General features: G+C 38.0%; 1 protein-coding gene across 1 annotated transcript in view; it reads left to right on the top strand.

Moving 5' to 3' along the window:
- Positions 1–14,684, top strand: part of ADGRV1 (adhesion G protein-coupled receptor V1) — a 237,134-nt gene extending 222,450 nt beyond the window's left edge. The window contains exons 88-90 of the mRNA XM_079331426.1: positions 4,344–4,565; positions 6,534–6,711; positions 14,232–14,684. Of these exons, the coding sequence (XP_079187552.1) occupies positions 4,344–4,565; positions 6,534–6,711; positions 14,232–14,350 (519 nt within the window). The 3' untranslated portion in view covers positions 14,351–14,684. The remainder of the gene's footprint in view (positions 1–4,343; positions 4,566–6,533; positions 6,712–14,231) is intronic.
- The last annotated feature ends 1,588 nt before the right edge of the window (positions 14,685–16,272 follow it).

Below are 16,272 nucleotides of genomic sequence, written 5' to 3'. Positions count from 1 at the left end.
ACTTTGCATTCACAAAAGTCCTCTTAAGATACTTTCATTTTATATATAGAAATACCATTCATCTAAAACAGATGATAGTATCTGAATGCATTTCTCCTTGAAAAACAGGTTCTGTAATTTCAGGGTAGGGTATCTCAGGCATTGGTTAAAATACTTGTGGGAGAAGTATGATGCATATTATCTGAAAAAAAATAAGTCTAATGCCTTGATGCGTTTGTGTTTATCAGAAAATTAATAAAATCATGTGATGCAGGAAGCATCTTGGTTTTCTCTCTGTAGATAAAAAGGACATGATGAAAAGATTTGTTGATTGCCTACAGTCTGTTGTATCCTTACTCATTAACAGTAACAGTGTTAGCTCGGTTTTCAAATTTAGACATAGTGTGTTGTCATCACAGTAAGTTGGAGCACAGAGTTAAGAGGACAGAGACACTCCGAGTGTTCAGTGTGCAGTGAAGGTTTTCTGTGGATTAGTCCTCCAGTTCTGCACAGGATCTCATGAGGTATCAAATGTATGCTGCTTCTTGGAATAAATAAGTCAGTCTGTTGCTTAAGAGAACCCCCTCACACACATGCATGAAAAAACCCTCTCACCAATCATATTTTGTACATATATACCAGAAAAAAACTCCCTTCTTCTTCTATGGAGAAATTTCCACAGTCTCTTTGGGCGGGTTGCTTCAGTGCTTAGTTATCACCATTAAATGTTTTCTTCATATCCAGTTGGAACATTCTCCATTTCAACTTAGCACCACTCTTTCTTCTTCTATCATGTCCCACTGCCTTCTCCAGGACTGCCTCTTGTAAGGTGAACTACCTGGCATAACCTGGAGCAGCACTGAGGTTGCTCCCACCTCACTGAACAAAAATGTCACATCAAACTTTTCCATGTGTGATTTCTTTTAGACAGCAGTACCTGTATTTATTTGGATATTTTTTTCCTAGCATAACATACAAAAGAGATGATGAGCCATAACCAGCTTGCTGAGATGAAATAGTAAGAGCTTAATTGTCTTTCATCAGCAAATATCAGTAAAATAACCAGCAGCCTTTGCAGACAGTCTCTTGCAATCTTTTTTCAAATGTTTGAGAACTATAAGTTGCCGGTTTGTGCTTTCTCCTTTGGGACAACCTAATTTGTCTGCTTCAAGTAGTTCCCACCTTCCTTGGTAGGAAATATATTACTACCACTTTTTTCTTTTATCTTTTACTGTGGCATTGTACAAATGTTACTATCATAGTGTAACCATGAATGAAATGGGGTTAAATGTCTTGTAAGTAGTCCTGTGGGCCTAATGCACAGAATTTATGTAGAATTACTATTAAATCCTCCAGAGTCATAGTTCTTCAGCTTAGTTGTTCAGTCTGTTTCCATGGAACACAGGTCAAGCTCTTACATTGTCAGTCAGTCTTGCAGCCTGGGACCCAAGAGATTCTCATGGCCCCCCAGCACATGCTGTTGAGTTGAGGGGCATGGCTCCCAATTCATATCCAATAGCAGAAGCTACTGGCACTAGGCTGAAATTTTGGGGTTTGAGTTCTTGAGTTTAGGAAAGGGGTTTTTTATGAAAACTTGCAAAAAAAAAATATTTCCCACAAATTTAACAGAGATGTCATTGTCTGTGTTAACTAATATCCACACACTGACCAACCTCTTTTCAATCCTTTTGGATGGTATATGTTTCTGGTAGGCCTGTCAGCAGAGGTTGACTATTCTCTTACTTTTAGTCTTAGTCCAACAAGCAAGGACAAGCTCTGTGAATCTATGAAAAAGTACAATAGTTCCAACTTGGCTAGAGCTGCTTATATGATAAACACAGAAAAGCATATATTACAATGCCAACAACTTTATTTTCACAGCAATTTATAACTGTTCTTACAGTGTTAAAGACTGAAGTGAAAAGGAACATAAGTAGAGTCAAAAGCATGAGGAAGGATAGTTCTTGGACTGGTGGTTTTGAAAAAACCCACTGAAAACTGTGGCTGCACTGACACAACCCAAGTATCTGCAGGCTGCTCATGCTCTTTTAGAGTAAACAGCCTGGTAGCTCCTGGCTTGAAAAGAAATAGAAATCCATATGATTTACTGCATGACATCTTCATGTGTATGGTCTTTGGAGCTCAATGCTATTTGGGCAGGACCATTTGACTTGTTTGGTTTCCTGATCACTTTTTGGGGTGTTTAATAAAGACACAAGATTATCGAAATATGACCACAAAACCCTTTTGATGCTTAAAAAACCCCCCACAATTAACCATCTACAGAGATTTTTCTTCTTCAGATTCTAGATTTGAAGAGGAATATAGGTGAAAGAAAGGTCCATCCTTTGTCCAGCCAATCGAGGAGTTCTCTGTCCAGCAAGAATTCCTGTGTAAATGTATTGCCTGCTTAGGAGTGTTGGGTTCCATTAGGTATCTGTAAGACATTACCATAATATTTTACAAGATGGGAGAAGTAAATCACAATTTTTGGTTGATTCTGCTATCTCTCTCAGTCTTTGACTTCTCCTCCCTGTGTCCATGTGATTATTATGGAAGGATCCACAGGAGTTGTCTCATCATCCATCTGCAGAGAGTTATATCAGGACACAGACCAAGTTAAGGAGATAATTGTGACACTTTATTCTATGTGTATTTTTTTTTTTTTAAATTGAGTGTCCAGACTTGAGGCTACACAGCAGATTACTACTCATGGACCTTGTATGTCAATGCCTTGTGTCCCTGCATTTCAAATGACAGGGCTGTGCAGCATCTTCAGTTAATGGGTTTTCATGAAAAGTACAAAATGACTTGAAATGTGTATGCAACTTTTGTGGCTAGGCCCTCAGAGACAGAACTGCCAGAGGCTACCCTGAATTATGTATTGTCACTATAATGTGTTCTTCTTGGGGATTTTATCCTTTTCATATCCATAACAACTTAAATTAAAATAAATCCATTTGCTGCCCCCATTATGTTTAACCTATATCAAAGTCCTTGAACTTGTTTATAAAATGAAAGGATATTTTAGTTTCTTTTTAGTGTCTCAAACATGCGTTTGCATCTATTTTATTGGATGTATTTACTTACATGTATCACAAAGAAATTTCCTCTCAGTTAACTGCTCTGAGTTGTCATGACAAATAAGCAATAATCTGGAAAAGTGGGAAAATGTTTTCTTGATTTAGCTTTTAGTGATTTTAATGCTTTTGTTTGGTAATTTTCTGTTTAACAAAACAACTACAACAACAACAACAACAAAAACTCACACACAGAGTTGTATGATTTTATAGAAGGGATGTGAAAGTATTCCAGTGTGTAACCAACTGAGATTAAAATCCTATTGAATTCCATTAGCTTCTCTTATGTGTCACTTGGGACCAGAAAATTTTGTTATATCATTTTGCCAATAGAAAGTATCATTCTGTGTATCATGAAATGCTGTTAGGTATTTGCAGTCTCTTTTCAAGTATTTTCAAAATTTCTTTCAATAGGAATTCACAAATATAATTAGATGAAACTCCTTAATATATGTAATACCAGTTAGCACTTCTGTGCCAGGGATACCTTTAAAATGAATTGTTCTGTTTAGTACAATTGGCTTCAGGGTTCTAGAGAACAATGTGAATAAAAAAAAATTGCAAATTGTATTGCAGCAAGTGGTAAGAATGCAAAAGACTTCTTCCTGTACTATTTTGGTAACCCTTTCCTTAGTAATTAATGAACAGGTTGATTTATTAGTTGGAGTGGATTATTTTTCCTCAGTATTAGTGCAAATTAAAAATTAAAATAAATCAGATTTAATACCCAGAAGTTCAATTACTGGACTTCTTTACAAACACAAGACATGGTTATAATACTTTTCTTGGCTCAGTCTAAAGGTCAAAATTAGCAAGTTTTAAAGAAAAACTGCAGAAGCATACAGCAGAGCCTTTGTTGTAATCAGAAATGAAAACTAGTACTGAATTTGTGCATATCATAGAAAACCTAATTTATAGTTATTGTATCTTTGACAGCAGCAGTGCAGTTTACATGAGGTAAAGATTACAAAAAGCCAGCAGGTCAGTAAGAAAATGAAGAATTGTGGCCAAGGAACAGCAGCCAAATGCTATTATAAGGGAGGCCTTTAACCTCATTTTCACTGTTAATGACAACTGTGAAACTCAAGTTGGTTTTGGGGTCGTGGCTTTCCTTTGCAACTCTGTAGGTTCAACCAAATAATAATTTTCAAATATTTGTGTGCCTGTGTGTTTTAGCTGAAGAACTGAGGATACGAAGTTGCAGCTTTTAGATCTCTGATGGACAGTGATGTCATCCATTATTTTGCACAGAAAATTCTGAACCAAGCTCCCTGCATTTCACAGGCTGATGTTCTCTTTCAATCTCTGTTTAAGGGTCTTTATGTCTTTGTGGTGTATTTTATCCTGCACAACCAACTTTGCTGTCCTGTGAAGGCGAGTTACACTGTAGACATGAATGGGCATACAGCTTCAGGATCAGCGTTTTTCACACATGGCAGTGGTCTGCCAGCTGCAGGAGGAGAGATCAGCAAGTCCACACAGAACCTCATCAGTGCTATGGAAGAGGTAAGAGTGCTCATAGTGCTCTGTAGTCATTATCTTATTTATTGAAATGTGCCTGGATATTTCAGCATTAGTTCTGAAGTGTAATGCACATGAATGAGATGTTAAATTTTATAGGTTGTCTTTGGGGGGGAGGGGGATTTTTTTTTTTTTCATTTATTTTAATGAGAAAAAAAGTTATCTTTATCCATATTATTCTTGGAACCTATTGTGCTCTGATAGCATCCCACCTAGGGAATTTTCCCTTCCACACTTGAATCTTCAGTTTATTATGGAGGTTGGTTCAAGTGTCAAAAGTAGGTCATGGGAAATCAAAATATCAGGTTAATTCTTTCAGCTTACTATAGGTTTTAGATGAGTTTTAAGTACTTAAGTTGTCAGAGTTATGATGTTGAAAAGTGGAAATTGCCATAAAGATGAATGGAATGGAATGGAATGGAATGGAATGGAATGGAATGGAATGGAATGGAATGGAATGGAATGGAATGGAATGGAATGGGGAAGGGAAGGGAGTGGAAATGGGAGAAGGGGAAAGGGAGGAAAAGGGAGAAAAAAGAAGAAAAAGAGAGAAAAAGGAAGGGAAAGGTAGAAGAAAGGAAAAGAGGGAAAAGGGAAATGGGAAAAGAGAAGGTGTAGAGTATTTACCCTGCCTGGATGCCAGGCATCCACTAAAGTGTCTCTCTCACTCCCCTCTCCAGCTGGACAGGGGACAGAAAATAAAACAAAGGGTTCATGAGTTAAGGACCAGGGGAGATGACCCACCAAACACAGTCATGGGCAAAATAGGCTGAGATTATAAATATTAATTGAATTTATGGCTGTGAAATCACAGCACCATAATGAAAAAAAAAAAAAAAAAAGACCTTCCCCTCTCCCCGCCAATCAACAGTCCCTCTTTCTCAGGTCTACTTCCTCCCCCAGCAACAAGGGAGATAAGGAGTGAGGGTTATGGTCAGTTCTGTAGCTTCTCCATCTCCTCAGGGAGAGGAGTCCTTCCCCCACTTGAGCATGGGTCCCTCACACAGAAGACACTTCTCCATTAAGTTCCCCACTGGGAGTCCATCCCACTGGCAAGAGTCATCCCCAGACTGCTTCAGCATGAGCCTCTCTTCCAAGGGGTGTAATCCTTCATGGACAGGCCCCAGCATGGTCTCTTCTTTCTGAACACTTCTCACAGAGTGACAGCCTCCTCTCAGCCATCATCCTGCTCTGGCTTGGGGCTCCAAAGACAGCAGGGGAATCTCAGCTCTGGCATCTGGAGCATCTCCACCCCCTCCTTCTCCATTGACTCTGGTGTCTGCAGAGTTGTTCCTCTCACAAACTCTCATCCTGCTCTTCCCTGGACACAGTTACATCTGCACAATAACCTTTTTTTCATCTTCTTCTTAAATATGTTATCACAGAGGTCACCATTTCTAATTGGCCTAGATTTGGCAGTAGATAGATCTTTGCACCTGCCTGGATTGTTCTGTCCCATGGAAGAAGCTTCCAGTAGCTTCTCACAGAAGCCACCCCAGTAGGCCCCCCTGCAGCCCCTTTTTCCCCCCTCCACTACCAAAATTTGGCCATGAAAACCTAATACAGAAGGGAAGGAAAGGCAAGGAAAAGAGAGATGATAGATAGAGAGATACAGACAGAGAGATAGATATAGATAGATTAGATATAGATATAGATAGATTAGATATAGATAGATACAGATATAGATAGATAGATAGATAGATAGATAGATAGATAGATAGATAGATAGATAGATAGATAGATAGATAGATGGATATAGACATAGACATAGATATAGATATGTAGATACAATATATTAAAAAGTTAAAAAGGCTTCCTGACTCATTATAGAAGTGACAGAATGATGGTTCCAAAATCTTTTGGTCTTCAGTCCAGCTCTGATCATAATTTCTAGTTTCTATATACAATAGTTTTGATGATCACTGCATTTTTGTGTCTTTTTAAACTCTGCAGGTACCTGCAGACTGGGAGAGGGCATCCTTGCAGCCTGCTAGTCAAGCTAGTGCTGCCTTCAAGCAGAGTCCACAAAATGGTAATGTTTTCCACCCTTCTGGAGGATTCAGTACCAGCTCATTAGTTGCTGATGAGGAATCACAAGAGTTTGATGACCTAATATTTGCCTTAAAGACTGGTGAGTGACTCCTCCCTTTGCCCCTCAAAGTTTGTTGTATTATTGTGGTATTATTCATCCTAATGGTGCCATTATTCCATGAGATACAATTAATGAGGTCCCTTAAAATAATCTGATTTCCAATGGAAATCTTAAAGATCAGTCAACATGGAACATGGGAATGTCTGAGAAGACAACTAAAGAGGCAAAAGAATCCTCCCTGATGAGATATGGCAGACACTAACCAAAGCCCACCCAGGTAAAGTGCAAATAGATTTACTTGGTAGTAGGGGGTCACCTAAATCATCTTTTGGGATACCACTGAGCCTTGCAAGAGACAACAGCAAGGTATTTGTGAGTGTAGCAGATTAATTGACCTGGCTTACATAATTGCAAAAGCTCATTCCCTTCAGTGATATCAAAAAAAGTCAAACTGGGAGGAAAACTGAGAATGTTGATAATAAACTGGTAAAATAGAAATAAAATAAATCAATAAATTCCTAACACTGTGTACCTAAGCCAATTCAGGTTGCAAGAAATGCTCCTAATTATGGGGCCCTCAATATGTGAAGGACATGGACTGATTCCAGAGGAAGCCATGAAGGTGCTCAGAGGGCTGGAGCACCTCTGCTGTGAGGAAAGGGTGGGAATGTTGGAGTTGTTAGCCTGGAGGAGGGAAGGCACTGAGGAGAGCTTTGAGTCCCTTCCAGTAGCTAAAGAGAGTTGGAGAGGGACTTTTGACAAGGGCTTAGTGTGACAGGACAAGGGGGAATGGCTTTGAACTGAAAGAGAGTGTGGTTAGATTAGGTATTAGGAATCTGGCACAGGTTACCCAGAGAAGCTCCAGCTACTCCATCCCTGGAAGTGTTCAAGGCCAGGTTTAATGGGGCTCTAAGGTGATCTAATGGAAGGTGTACCTGCCCATAGCAGGGGACTGGAAATAGGTGGCCTTTAAGATCCCTTCCAACCCAAACCATTCCATATTCTGTGAAAAAATGCTTTATACTTATTAATTTTTGTATTTTGAGAAAGTAGGTCTAAAACCAACTTTTGATTTTCTTTCCTTAATTCTATTATTGTCTTCTTTATTAATACTTTACTTTAATTTGTTTTTATGAACATTTCGTACTAATGTGATTTGAAGCAGTGACCTCAGGCCATTGTTGGAGAAAAATATTTTGTTTACATTACTGATTAAAGTAGTGCCTAACAATTCTACACCAATGCTTATTCTTGTGCCCACACGGTGTCCCCAGCAGTGTTACAAGAGTAAAAAACTCCATGATTTCTAAACCAAACAAGTTGCCCCATGTGGTTTCAGCCTCACATTTGAACAAGATGAACTGAAGAGGTGGTGTGGAAGATTAAAGCATCTTTGACCAGCAAAGTAAATGTTGATCAGCTATTGTCTCAGACACAACTTCTAGCTCAACATACACTACTTGTCTTAAAAAAAAAAAAAACAAAAGAAAAAAAACAAAAAAAAAAACCCCAAAAAATAAAATTCCCAAGCTTTTTTGTATCTAAACATGTACTTTATTGTTTTCATCCTGATATGTTCTCCAGTTCACTTCGGTGCATGGCCAAGAAAAGGGAGGCAGGGAGTCACATGGAAGTAATAAAAAGAGAGATGAGGTGATGGAAAGCTGGATTTTTTTTTCTCTGCTTGGCAATATGGACCTATGCTGCTAAAGTATTCACTGTGCTGTGGACTAACAGGAGTTTTATGATAATAGTTAAGCTAGCAGGCACTGAAATGAGCTCATCTCACATTTCTTCCTCTCTTGCATCATTACTCGTACTCACATGAAACCACAAGAAGTCAGGTTAGATTTTTCCTTTTCTTCTTTTTTCTTCTTTCCTCTCCCTTCTCTCTCCCACTCTACATCAGTTAACCTGATGCCCTTGGAGTACCAGTCCTGACTCCAAGAAAGAAGTGGTCATTGGTAATTGGAAGAGAAAAACCTCTTCTCTAAATTGGCTGAAGTATATGGGCAGCTAAGATGCCTTTTTGCTGAGCTGCACCTGCCTGTAATTTGCTGTGTGATTTACTTCTCAAATGCTTTCAGAAGACACTTTATTTCAGAAGGCTGAAAATTTCTCATTCTGGAAGAGCAGGGAGAAGGTGTTCTTCCCCCCACATTAGCTAGTTTTAGCACTGCTAAACTGGGGGGTGTTGCATTTAGAGGAAGATTAGAAATGCAGTTGGTTGAACTTTACCTTTGATTAACTGAAACAGAACCTTCCATTATCTCTGTTCCCTAAAACTGTCAATCTATACTAAAACTTACTATAGCAGTGCTAAAATGTTAGGTCCCACTCTGAGAGCTGACTGAAGGTCAGCCCTGATTAGCAGAGGAATATGTAAAAATGTTTTTTATGCCCCTTTGTGCTTCATCTGTTCTTTCTGTTCATGTGGTTCTGAGCTGTCTGAAGGTGACTTTAACTTACGCTCACAGGACATAATTTTTTAGCCACAAGGTCTAATCTGGCAGCCAGAATCAATAGGAAAGAGCATAATCAAAGCTAAAATTTCATTTCTGTTCTTCTGCTGCTCTCAGCTGTAGAAATGAAGAAAAGTTAAAAAAAAATTCAACCAATCCTCCACAGGAAAACTGTTTTTAACGTTTCAGTGTTTAGTAATTTGCAGTGTGCAGTGCAGCCCCATAAATAGTTGTGCTGGCACACTTGGCCTTGTTGCTAAAGAATGTGTCACAGAACTTGCACTTAGCCCTTGGTTCCCCAGTCATTAAAGCTGGGCCTAATTACAGATTAACCTGAAACATAGGCTGGGTCAGACAGAGTTCTACTGCAGTTCTAGCAAATCAGGTGGAGAGCAGTGCACTGTTTCTTAGCCACAGGTTAGCTAACTTTTTACGAGCATCACATGGTGATAGGGTTTTCTGGTTTGTGTGTGAAATCCAGGGGGCTTCTTATGTCGTGCATCCATTGTATTTGAATGCCTTACCAAGTAATTCCTTCATTCCATCAAATATGCTCAGGTCCATACAAAAACAGATAGGTAGGATTCACTCTGCTCGCTACATCACATAATTTTTTTTAAATTTTGGAGATCTTTTGGAAGGCAGGCCAGTTCCAAGGTGGTTTATGTGAAGGAAATAATGAAACTATAATGATTAAGGACATGTCCTACTCATCAACATATGCTAAAAGTGTTTGTTATTTTTAATGTTTATAATTTTTTATGTATTTATTTTATTGTATTTCATTTATGGCTCTTATGAAGATTCAAACAACTTCTATTGAGAAAGTTAGTTATTTATGAATAAGTTTTTGTTGATTGCATTAGTTAACTTTAAAAGTTTGCAATTTTAGACTAGACCCTAATTTTCCCTCTGATTTCTTCTGCAAGGTTTATATTGATAGGCAATTTAGTAAGCCTTCCAGATTACTATAGAGTCAAATATTATTGTCATTGAGCATAAAGCCCAATACACCAGAATTCCCTGAGGACTTCTTCTCTAGTTTGGGCTGGGCAGTTAGAAAAGGAGCTAACAAGAAAGATGCAATCTGTCCCAAAGCAGCAAGCTGCCCATCAGCATTGCTCTAAAGCATGAGTAGCACAAATGCATGATAGCTTTACTGATTTCTGACCTTCCATCTCTATCTTACAAATACTCTTGTCCCCTCCCTTTCTATGATGCACAAAACCAAAATATGTTCAGATGAGTTGTGAAAGCAAAACACAGCAAAGCCTTTGAGGGAGGCCCAAATTCCTCCAGGGGTGACAGGTGACCCACCATGATAATATCCAGATACATATTAAGCAGAATAGCACCACATTCATGCCTTAGTGTGGTTTTATTCTTAATAGAGGCAATGCTGATAAATATTATGTAAATATTCCAGTGTTTCTTTAATATGATGCAAATATGATTGTCTGATATGGAAAAAACCTGGAAAAATCTACTAAGTTAAAAACCCCATGCAAATACAGCTGTTACAGCAATGTTATATAAAATTATTCATTATGTTCAATTTAATGCAGCTAGGGTTCCAAATTTAGCGTTTAATAAACCTTATTGACACCACTGAAGGCACCTGGTTTAAGAATAAAGCATCTCATGTGGCCATCCTGAACCAGAGGAAACATTTGAAATTTCAATTCTGACAGGTGTTGAGTGCAGCATCCTGGGGATTCTATGTTACAGGGCATATAGATTGTAGCTGGCAAAGTCCCTGCCTTATCATCCTACATAATTTCTGTTTTGAAGGGCTCACTTCAAAGAAAACAAAACAAAACGAAACAAAACAAAACAAAACAAACAAAGCAAACAAAAAGGAAGGAAAGATAGCTAGTTTGCATATTCAGTTTCTCATGTGTGATTTTCACACATATGTTACCTGCTGGCTATTGAATGTGACTGCACAATACCAGTAAGCATTTTTAGTTCGATCTGAACTTTATTTATAGAAGTCTGGATGTCAGTTGGTGTCATTTCTGTGAAGTTAAAACCCTGAAAGAAGAACTAAATTTGGTTTGTGTAGCTTATTCGTATACATCTCACAGATATAATAAAACCATGATTGATTAAGCAAGATACAAGTGCTTGAGAGATAAAAATTTTTCCCAGCCATATGAGTACAGCACTTACAAAACAAACTCCCTTAAGAAATGTTTCAGTGAAAGTCTGAGCTATCTCTGAGCAAGCAGATGATAAGAGCTGGTGTTCCAGGGCTCACAGTGATGTACTGGTGTAGCCCTTCACCAGCAGATGTCAGTGGAGGAACTTCTAGGTATGAAGCCTGAGCTGAGGCTTTTCAGTTTACAGCTGGTCCTTGCATATAAAAAGGAAAGAAAGAAAGGCTTCATTTTCCTGCTTATTTTTCTCCGAATAGTTCCTTCACAAACTGGGGGAAAGTAATATTCCCTGCTAAATACCTGCCATCCAACTCCAGCATCTCTAGATGAGTGCATGTGCATGCTTTTTAGGATCTGACTGAGTTTTTAATTCCACTCTAATCTGAGAACACAATGGACCAATGAACTCTGTGAAACTCCATTGTGTAAACAGTCATACCCTTTCCAGCCTGCTGACTGTTTGGTAAGCTGGTATCCTGGTTACATTTCAGTTCTTATTCCTAAAAAGGATCAGCTCTAACACAGTTTGTCTTTGCAGCATCAGCAGAACAAGGCCCTTGTAAACCTAAAGTATCCAGTTTCAGTCTCTGACTTACCAAGTTCCTGATAAGAACCTCTGTAACAAAAAATATCTTCTCTGACTTTGCACAGAGCCTTTTCATGTATATGACATTTAAGACTATAGATAGTCTAATACCATTAGACCAATACATGAACTTTTTGTAGTGCCCAAAGAGAAATTTTTAAAAAAAACCCATGCAAAGTAGTTGCCACTTTACCAATATAGCCACTGGTAAGACAAATATCTTTCCAATACCAACAGTCAGTATTCACCTTGAAATCTGACCTCAGGGTGGTCATAATTATTATTTCAAATGGTTTTAAACAATGGTGGGGGAGGGTGTTGGTGTTCAGTTTTTGAAATTTGTGTTTTTTCATGTTGACTAAACGTCTTGAATGAATTCTACTGTTATGCTACATAAGAAGTATTGTGTTCTTTCTTCATTCAAAATATTTTATTTACTTCATGGTTTTACTTGATCTTCCATCCCCATGTGGTAAAAACATCAGTCTGATTCATCTTCTCTATTACAGTCAGGTTTCCTTTCTAACACAATCAAATATCAAACAATCAAAATAACTTTTTTAAACAATTGCTGTTTTTCCCAGGACCTTCAAGCACCTTTTGGATATTAGGATCTGGTTCAATGAAAAGGTTAAATGTGCATACAAATTTAAATAAATTTCAATACATTCATAAACAATTTTTTTAATAATTCAGAGCCCAATCTTGACTTTGTTATTGTATCTCTGTATGTTGATGGATTTTTACTCCTGTCATACTCTGGTTGGTAGCTGTTGGTTTCTCAAGAGCTTGGGTCATGCAGATCTAAGGACTCATCAGTGTCAGTGAATGCATGTTCCCCCATGAGCCACAAAATATTAAAACCAGTGTAAGAAGGATCACAGTGCAGCTTATCCTGGATCCAAGTTTGGCCCTACCAAGACTTCATCCAGACCTCTGCAGAAAAACTTGGCAAGTCCTACAGGACCTTCTGTGCAGGTTCTCTGGACCAAACTGCATATTCAAGATTGCAGCCTGACTTCCCACAGCAAAGCAGCCTCTCACTGCTGCCTGCTTTTCAGTACTTCATTTCTGCTTGAGGGGTGCTGGGTGTAAGGGTGCTAAGAGAAAACTTGGTACAAGTGGAACAGAGAGCATAGGAAGAGATGAAGAAACTAAAGAAAAGTAAGCTACTCTCTTCTTTTGTCAAACAAACCACAAATTGGAATGTCAGCTGAGGTGGAAATAGGAGATGCACTGTCCACCTGATTGAAACTCTAGAAAATACTTCAATATGAAATGCAAATCACTGCCTCTCCCAACATACCCTCTTCAGGGCTGTTTTGAGCCAGATGTCATTCCTTAGTAACTTCCTTGAACTGCATGTAGTTACAGATCTGCTTCTGCCCTCATCATTTGTAAATTACATCGCTGCAGGATCATGCCTGAAAGTAATTTGTATTGAAATCTTTATGCCTCATTATGCTGATATGTAGTTCTCAAAAAATTTAAAGCCCAGACACCCTAAGCCCTCAGAATTCATGAATTGTGTAGAATTTGTTCTACAGCTCAAGGAGGGAAGCTGAAAAAGCACTGAAGTTTATAGTTGCAACAGATCTTTTTTGGCAAAATGGTCTGAAAATATTTAGCATTTCATAAAAACTAGTACAGGATTATGCATCTTCACAGTAATCAACTCAAACCTCCCGCACAATAAAAGCCCAGGTGAAATCACCATCAAACAAACAGGAAGCAGAAAGCTAGCAAAAGTCCTGTTACAAAAGGATGGAGAGTGTAGCCTCTCAAGGTCTCTTCTAGACATGTTTTGGAGGTTCCCTTGGACCAAATTCTAGTATTGTCTTCCAGTGGAACTTAATGCACCATTTTATGCCAAATGTGGGTTTAAATAATATTTGGTAAGCATCTTTTCTGTGGCTGAATTTACTGTCCTGTTAAGACAGATGGAATTATGGTTTAACTTAGAAATTGTATCAATAAAAATCAATTCTTTACGAGGAAATCCTTGTAACAGCCAGACCATTAACTCATTCTAAGCCAGGCCTTGATTTATGCTTTTCTGATTTCAAGGCAACCTCTAAAAAGCTGTTGTACCACTTACCAGACCAAATGAAGTGAATGACAGTGTAATTATGAAAAAGCATATGTGGATGGTACAAAGCTATGTCAGCTAATGTTATAATCCATGGATCCAGAGTGGTAGACTAGAAAGAGGAAACTTGCCATGTGGTTGCAGGGTGGGGAAAAATTTTAGTAATCAGAATAAAGCAGAGTGGGACAGAGTATTCCCATTTCTGTGTCAAAATTTCATTCTTACTTAGTGTTTTTTCTTATTGTTCTTTTTCTCTGTTTCAGGTGCAGGTCTCAGTGTCAGTGATAATGAGTCTTGTCATGGCAGCCAGGATGGTGGCAGCATGGCTAACTCCCAGATTGTAGAGCTTAGAAGAATACCCATAGCTGACACTCATCTCTAACTCCACAGCTTGCTTGGGTTTTTGTTGTTGTGGTTTTTTATTCAAGCCTCAGTATTTTTATATTTGTACTTCCTTTTGCACTAAAACGCTATATGAAACTGTAGTAGAATGCTATTATCTTAACTGAATGTTTAACAAAGAATGTTTGCTTGTGGTTTTGTATCTCAAAAAAAAAAAACTGTAAATTTTTTACAGTGGATGAGCATCAGCAGATACTGTGGCAATTGGCCTAGATTTGTATCTTGTAAGTAGATGATGCATTTCATAAACTGTAGCTTTTTTTAAATTAACCTGTACATTAACACTGATTAATAAAGCAATAGAGTCTCTTTGATACAAATCTGTGTGATAATTTCTCCTTACTGTTGATGAAGATGAAAGGTGATGCAGACACCCTGGACATCCTGTTGTAGAGGAAAATGTTCTAGTGGCACATTTTTTCTAAGTTCCCTGAGCTGTACTCTTCTCACTGCTTTTTAAGTACTCAAATCTGTGAACAAATTCAAATAATGACACAAGCCTTGAGCCAAAGAGCTTGAAATTTAAATTGTGACATGATAAATACGTGATGATCTGAAACACACAGAGGGGAGATGAAGAACAAGAGCGAAACCAGTGGCAGCTGTGTGCTATTAAATTCTTAATCTTGCTGGTTTCATAATATTAAGCTCTCTCTCTCACTCTTTTCACAGTCAAAAATATGGGGATTCCAAAGAACTGAATTTTCTGTTGATCTCCATGTAGATATTCCTGTTCTGATTGAAGGGTTCAAGTATTGCATTACAGACTTAGATCAGTAATCTGGGGCCATAAATGAACAAGAAAAGTTCCTCCCTTGGAAGAATAAAACCATAACAAATGAAAAATTTTAGAATTGAGGGGGAATGCAGGCTAATCTTGCAGGAATCATTAACTCTGCTTGTGCACAGACAGTCTGGAAGAAAGAGACATCAAAGCAGGAGACCAAGGGAATTTTCCTCTGAACATTTCTCAGTGTAGTATAGATGTACACTAAATGGGAATGCAAGTCTTTTATACCTTCTGCAGGAACTTGCCTAAAGCTTTACACTGAGTAAGGTCTGAGCAACAACCTCTCCCTTTCAAGAAACCTTTTCTTGGACTTTTCATTTATATTTTTTGAATATAAAAATCTTTCCATGAACTTCTGTAGAATGATATGCAAACTTCGCTGTATCTAATTAATTTTTGAGCTTAAAAAACGCCAAAACCAACAAAATAAACGAATCCCATTTCTGCTTCACAGTTCTGTAACAGCTAATAGTATTTCACAGCTTGTAGTCATCACCTGTATCCAAGATAGAAACCAACTTTAAGGTGTAATGCTGCAAAAGCCTTGACAGACACAAGAAACTTTTTCTAGTCAGGACAGCCCTTAAACAAATTATTTTTAGGTATATATTTGAATTGGGAAATAGTAATATATCTATACATAACTAATATATGATCTTCTGTATTGAGTCTAAAATTTCTGACTGTGGAATTTTTTTTGCTCTTTCTATCAGTCATGGTGTAGAGGGAACAAAGCCAAGTCTTTTTGGTAAAGGTCAAAAGTTAATGAGATTGAAGGTGGGAGTAGGGGACTGTAAATGAGCCTTTCCTCAGAGTGGGCAATGCACAGGGTGGTCAGGAAGACCCTGACCAGAAGGGGCAGCTGTTAAAATTGAGTGCAATGCATCACAATGCATATACAGACACATATGGATGTATAAAGTGGGTAACTTTATGCAAAAGTGAGCCACCAAAGCGAATTTTATAATTCAAATTTTATAATAAATTCAAATTTTTATTTCCCTGAAATGCACCTGATGAAAAGGGGCTTTCTGAGTGAAGTGCAAGTATCATTGAAATTCATCAGCCTGGAATTAAAATCAGTTTTGGATATTTCACAATATGGCACTTTT

Source organism: Erithacus rubecula (assembly GCF_903797595.1).
Source record: "Erithacus rubecula genome assembly, contig: SUPER_Z_unloc_3, whole genome shotgun sequence".
In the NCBI taxonomy this organism is placed as follows: Eukaryota; Metazoa; Chordata; class Aves; order Passeriformes; family Muscicapidae; genus Erithacus; species Erithacus rubecula.
This window is presented reverse-complemented; position numbering and strand designations above follow the sequence as displayed.